Source organism: Delphinus delphis, chromosome 2, assembly GCF_949987515.2.
Source record: "Delphinus delphis chromosome 2, mDelDel1.2, whole genome shotgun sequence".
In the NCBI taxonomy this organism is placed as follows: Eukaryota; Metazoa; Chordata; class Mammalia; order Artiodactyla; family Delphinidae; genus Delphinus; species Delphinus delphis.
In genome coordinates this window covers 78,947,742-78,954,616 of record NC_082684.1, presented here as the reverse complement: position 1 = coordinate 78,954,616, position 6,875 = coordinate 78,947,742, and the positions used below count along the sequence as shown (strand labels likewise).

Below are 6,875 nucleotides of genomic sequence, written 5' to 3'. Positions count from 1 at the left end.
GGAGACGCCACAACAGTGAGAGGCCCGCGTACCACAAAAAAAAAAAAAAAAAAAAAAAAAGTGATTGGTCTCAAAAAAAGGAAACACATAAAAGAATGAAATTTTGCCATTTGCAGCAACATGGCTGGACTTGGAGGGCTTTATGCTAGCTGAAATTTCAGACAAAGACGAATGCTGTATGATATCACTTATATGTGAAATCTTAAAAAAATGCAACAAACTAGTGAATATAACAGAAAAGAAGCAGACTCACAGGTACAGAGAACAAATTGGTGGTTACCAGTGAGGAGAGGGAAGGGGAGAGGGGCAGTGTGGGGTAAAGGGTTAAGAGGTACAAACTATTAGGTATAAAATAAGCTATAAGGATATATTGTACAACATGGGGAATATAACCAATATTTTATAATAATTATAAAGGGAGTATAACACGAATTGTGAATCATTATATTGTACACCTGTAACTCATATAATATTGTACATTAACTATACTTCAAAAAAATTTTTAAGATAAAAAAAGGAAACAACATAGTAATGTAAAACACAATTTATGAATGATTTTTTTTTTTTTTCGGTACACGGGCCTCTCACTGTCATGGCCTCTCCCATTGCGGAGCACAGGCTCCAGACGCGCAGGCTCAGTGGCCACGGCTCACGGGCTCAGTCGCTCCGCGGCAAGTGAGATCTTCCCGGACCGGGGCACGAACCCGTGTCCCCTGCATCGGCAGGCGGACTCTCAACCAGGGAAGACCTGAATGATTTTTAAAAATAAAAACAGTGCACTGTTTTCAAGGTGTAGTGGTGAGAATAAGGTTTTTATCTAAAAGCAGCCTACCAGGGAATTCCCTGGAAGTTCAGTGGTTAGGACTTGGTGCTTTCACTGCCTGGGCCTAGGTTTAATCCCTGGCAAAGGAACTAAGATGCCGCAAGCCACGAGGAGCAGCCAAAATAAATAAATAAATGAATAAATAAAAAATAATTAAAGAAAAAAAGGCTACCAAATCTAATAGAAGAGTCTTTTTCAAATATAGATTCTGTATATGGGTGTTTTTGTGTGTTACACACATGTATACACATGTGCTCATATGTTGAATCTATATGTCATGTTAGTGTATATTTTAAAATAATAAACTAATTAATGGTCAACAATTTAGTCATAGCCTAGTGCTTCAAAACTGCACTGTGGGGATTTCCCTGGTGACACAGTAGTTAAGAATCTGCCTGCCAATGCAGGGGACACGGGTTCAAGCCCTGGTCTGGGAAGATCTCACATGCCGCAGAACAGCTAACCTGTGCACCACAACTACTGAGCCTGCACTCTAGAGCCCGTGAGCACAACTACTGAGCCCAGGTGCCACAACAACTGAAGCCCGCGCGCCTAGAGTCGGTGCTCTGCAACAAGAGAAGCCATTGCACTAAGCCCACGCACTGCAATGAAGAGTAGCCCCTGCTCGCCACAGCTAGAGAAAGCCCATGCACAGCAGCGAAGACCCAAAAAATAAATTAAGTAAATACATTTAAAAAAACTGCACTGTGAGAACATATAAGATGTCTTTCCTGCAATCTGTGTCCTTCGATCACTATCTTTAAGGGTTTGGGAAAGCCACGTATATAAAACGTAATGATTTTGAATTGTGCAGCCTATTTTGGGACATTTAATATGTGAAACAGATTTCCCTTGGGACTTTCTCATTCATTCACTTCTTGTCTGAGATCCTTTGCCCCAAACAGTCTGCTGGAGAAGGAGAGAATACAGGGAGCCAGAGCCTGAGGGAGCAGGAGGGAAGTCTGAGAAAAAACACCAAGTCTGAGTTGGGAGATCACCATTCCATCTGGAGGTGGATTCGACAATAGGATATCCAACCATTCCCATCTTTGCACCTCCTCTCTACCCAGCAGGAAATAAGGAGCACCTGCCATAACCCTAAAGTTCCATTTACACCCTATGCCTTTCTCCATTGTCAGTGGACTCTTTTACTCCTTTGCAGTGAAAAGTGGCTTCCTTGGCGTACAGGTGTCAGGTCTACGCGAGAGCTCACCGATCCCTCTCTCACCGAAGCTTGGGTTGTGCCTTTACACATCATTTTATGCAGAGGTGCACTGTGAGTGAACTCAAGCCTATGCTCTGTACCCTTCTTCCCAGTCGCTGGGCCACCAGCTACCCAAGCAACTCCTATGGTCTCAAACTGAAGGCTCATCACGGTGTGTCTTATGCAATACATATATATGTGCTACGATCCCTGTGGATAATTAAGGCTGCATTACCTGCCTAGAGCAAGTCAGCAACTTTTTCACAGCTGTATTTTTTAAAGGGTGACAACCACTTATTCATTGTGCTTTTGGAACATATACATGAAACACTCAACTGCTATGTCTTCTAATACTGACCCCCTGAGCTAATTAGCAGCCTGGTGTGATTGTTTTAATTTTCTAGTGACCAGTTAAGCGGTTGCTCTAGATAGAACTGACAGCAAAACGTAAATTTAAAAACACAAAGCAGGATCTGCTGATTGAGCGGGGAGAAAGCCGAGGTCGGAAAACGAAAGTGAGGGCGGGGTGAGACTGTGAGTGGCTATTCTTGCTAGTTGAATACTGGGCCTCCTTAGATTCAGATTAGATCACAGTTTACCCGAGAAGTACCCCCTCCTCCAAACAAACAAACAAATAAGAGATGGATGGATCGATAGATAGATAATAGATAGATAGACATTTAAGAATAGCAGAGCGTCTGGATTTGCGCTGCGGAAGCGAGTCCTTCAACCATGGTCACCCACTCGCTCAAACTAGGCACCTCTTTGGTAGAGTCTTGTGCTCAGACCCCCATCCTCAGAGGCAGCTTCACACCTACATTTAAGCTTCAGCCTAAATGGACTCTAATCAAGCTTTCCTCACCCCTGCGTCGGATCCACGAAGGCACCGACCGCAGACTTACTCTTAGCCAAGCAGTCCTCTCCAAGGGAGACTGGAAAGCGTCCTATTGTTGCCCCCGCTCTCCTTCCCCCATCCAGCGTCTGCATTCAGTGAGGGAATTTCAGTTGTATCACCAAAGACAAAAAGCAAAAGGTGAGGGATGCGCGGAGAGACCCTAAACTACCTACTCACGCCCCTCCCCACTCACCCGCGAGTCTGCTCCAGGCTGCCCCTCCTGCCGGGGGCTGGCAGTCAGGTGAGGTTACCTGGGCACCCGGAGAAGCCCCGAAGGGCGCTGCGATCCTTCCTCTCGAAGTCGCCCCACTCCCTGCCGGGGCCCCAGGACTCTGGCCCCCTCTCTCCCTGCGCGCATCCCCTGCCCCTCGGGCTCCGGCGCGCAGCTACAGCCGCCCGCAGCGCTCGACTCCCCTCCGCCGACCTGGCGTGACGCAGGCGGAGACTACTTAAGGCCGGATTAGAGGCGGCGGCCGCGGATTCCCGAGCCCTGCAGCCGGCTCCGCGCGCTCCGCCCCGGCTTCGCAGGCGGCAGCGCGGGAGCGCCCGGTGCCCGCTGAAGTGCCAGGCGCGGGGGCTGGGGCCTGGACCCTTTTTTTGGCTCCCAACCCCCGGCGGTGAGTGGGGCCCAAAGACCTCGCTCGGGCGGGCGGGAGCTCGAGGACCTGCACGCGGCCACCCCCGCTCCGCCCCGCCCCTCGCCCGGGCATCCGCCGGCTCCAGACCTGACGCCCGGACGGCGCTGGCGGTTCGTGGCCGACCTCCGGACCGCGCCAGCTGCCCATCAGTTGGGCGTGCTTGGGTTTCCTTCCCCATTTCCCTCTTTTAAGTACAATAAAAGGGAGAGGGGAATCGTGGATTTTTAAAAAATTTTGTTTGATTCTTTAATTGGGGGGCAATTCGCTCCCAGTCGGGAGGTGAGGCCCGGGGAGTGGCCAGGAGCGGGGACGTGCCCGGTACTGCCCAGTCTTTGTCTGCTGCCTCCGGATGCACAGCGATGGGGGAATGGACCATCTTGGAGAGGCTGCTGGAAGCCGCGGTGCAGCAGCACTCCACTATGATCGGGAGGTAAGGGCGCCGAGCCGGTCATCAGCCGGCCCCGTCGGGCGGCCCCCGGGAGTCCTTTCTAAAGTCCAGACCGAGTCCCGACAGCCCTCAGACCATCCTCTGACCCCTTGCCATCATCCTTGGCCCATGCGCCTGTGTTCCTGGCATTGAGGGATTGCCTGATGCCCAGTGATGCCCTCCTCCTCCGGCAGCTCCTCGTCCCTTCCCTATGAGGCACCACCAGGGGATTCACTCTTCTCCCATTAGCAAAGGAGTTATTGGCTCCGTCGTGGTCCCCCCACTCTCTGGAGTCGGAGCCAATCTTCATCCGGTTCCCTAAATAGAATCTACAAAGAAGGCAGGATTGTATTTGGACAGAGAAGGGCAAATGGGGAGACAGATTTGCTCTTCAGAGCAGATGTATCTTTTCCCAACAAACATTTATTAAGCTAAACTGATTTACCTGTTAAAACTTACAGTGCCAGAAACCGACACACCCAATTGACACTTTATGTGTCTCTATATGTGTATATATGTATATTCACATACCTAAATACTATATATATCCATGTATATATGTGTATATATAGTCATAGCTATCTGTTTATATAAAGCTTAAGTTCCATATTCATACTGAGGCTAAACTAAATATCCTCTTGGAGTAGTTATATACATATTCTGTGTGTAGACTTTGTACTCTCTGTGTTCAGCTATTCCATGTACATTTGCCGTATCCAGAGTTAAGGTGTGTTTTGTGCCTCTCTACATTCCATGTAATCGATCTGTTGCAAATACACCATGTCCAGTGTAGGGAGGTACACATGCTTGAGATCCCTGTAGTATGAAGTGTTCCCAGTCTACCAACATCCTGCAGAAAGGGAAGAGACAAAAATGTTTGCTGGATTCCCAGTTCAGTACCACGAAGGATGGATAGCTCCCCAATCAAGGAGGGAGCTGGGAAGGGAGGCGTAGGGGTTTCCTAAGTCAGTGACTCAGCCCATGAGAACCTCTCTCCCTCCTTTGTCCACTGCTCAGGATCCTGTTGACTGTGGTGGTGATCTTCCGCATCCTCATTGTGGCCATTGTCGGGGAGACGGTGTACGATGATGAGCAGACCATGTTTGTGTGCAACACCCTGCAGCCCGGCTGTAACCAGGCCTGCTATGACCGCGCCTTCCCCATCTCCCACATACGTTACTGGGTCTTCCAGATCATAATGGTGTGTACCCCCAGCCTCTGCTTCATCACTTACTCTGTGCACCAGTCTGCCAAGCAGCGAGAACGCCGCTACTCTACTGTCTTCCTAGCCCTGGACAGAGATCCCCCTGAGTCCATGGGGAGCGCTGGAGGACCTGGGGGTGGGAGCAGTGGTGTTGGCAAACGAGAAGACAAGAAGTTGCAAAGTGCCATTGTCAATGGGGTGCTGCAGAACACAGAGAACACAAGCAAGGAGACGGAGCCAGATTGTTTAGAGGTTAAGGAGCTGACTCCACACCCATCGGGGTTGCGCACTGCAGCGCGATCCAAGCTCCGAAGGCAGGAAGGCATCTCCCGCTTCTACATTATCCAAGTGGTGTTCCGAAACGCCCTGGAGATTGGGTTTCTGGTGGGCCAATACTTTCTGTACGGCTTCAGCGTCCCAGGGTTGTATGAGTGTGACCGCTACCCCTGCATCAAGGAGGTGGAATGTTACGTGTCCCGGCCTACTGAGAAGACTGTCTTTCTAGTGTTCATGTTTGCTGTGAGTGGCATCTGTGTGGTGCTGAACCTGGCTGAACTCAACCACCTGGGCTGGCGCAAGATCAAGCTGGCCGTGCGAGGGGCCCAGGCCAAGAGGAAGTCAGTCTATGAGATCCGCAACAAGGACCTGCCACGGGTCAGTGTTCCCAATTTTGGCAGGACTCAGTCCAGCGACTCTGCCTATGTGTGAAAGGGCAGGTTTTGGAAAGGCCTGGGGGATGACAAGTAGCCCCAAGGCAGACGACTGTGGAGAGTGGCTCTATCTGCCCTCATTTATGTGGCTGTCATCACTGAGACGTAGAATAAGGCTGGTTAAGAGAAGATCTTGCCTCAATGGGAGAGGAGAGAAAGTAGAATGATTACGTCACACCACCGGTTCCAGAGACAGTTGGATAGAGTGCTGAGAGGATGAGTTGGACTTCTTTGAGCCCTTTTGTTTCGTGGTCCAGTTTGATACTGATCATAGTGGATTTGCACAGCTACCAAGCAGGACTTAGCTCTGCTAAGCTCTGTATTCTGGTGAATGGCGTGAGTCAAATATTTTATTGGTACACAATTTGTGACCTATCTCGACACATCCTTCCATCCTGGGCTGCAGGACAAACATCCTTGAGGCATCCTTCATGTACCTCTCCCATCAGCATGCCCCTCTCCCTCCGCCCAGGATAGCATGCCAGCTTTTCTCTCAATCTGGCCTTACAGTAGACCTAATATGGTTTATCTGCAAGCTAGAGGGAATTCCATGGGGTGCTTTTTGGAGAATGGCCATGGCAGAGGTTTGCATTATAGCCCCGTCTGACCGGCCCTTAGTCATTATGAAAACCTTAGGAATGTCTCAATATTTCCAGTTTTCTAACTCGAACTGCACTGGTGCTGTTTATTAGGGGCAGGGTGTTGGGTGGGAGGGAAGGAATTGAAATATGCAACTATAATAGTCCTGTGGGATGGTTGTTGCCCTGTTAGGCATGTGGTTATGAGCTTTGGGATATTTCTGCCTTCCAGATTGTGGACTTTGGACAGCATTAAAAATATATTTGCTGTTGTTGTTGTTAATATCAAGGGTGTCTACCCGAGCCACAGAATTTCTAACTGGTGTATTTCACTCATTTTCTTGTATAGTTTTGCTGTGCAACACAGCTGCACTTCGTTTTGCCATGGTTTGAATT

General features: G+C 49.4%; 1 protein-coding gene across 1 annotated transcript; it reads left to right on the top strand.

Annotated features, from left to right (window-relative positions):
* The first annotated feature begins 3,919 nt into the window (after window positions 1-3,919).
* Window positions 3,920-6,589, top strand: GJD2 (gap junction protein delta 2). Its single transcript, XM_060003545.1, has 2 exons — window positions 3,920-3,990; window positions 5,005-6,589. Exons 1-2 carry the CDS (start codon window positions 3,920-3,922, stop codon window positions 5,897-5,899), a joined length of 966 nt encoding a protein of 321 aa, XP_059859528.1. The 3' UTR covers window positions 5,900-6,589.
* The last annotated feature ends 286 nt before the right edge of the window (window positions 6,590-6,875 follow it).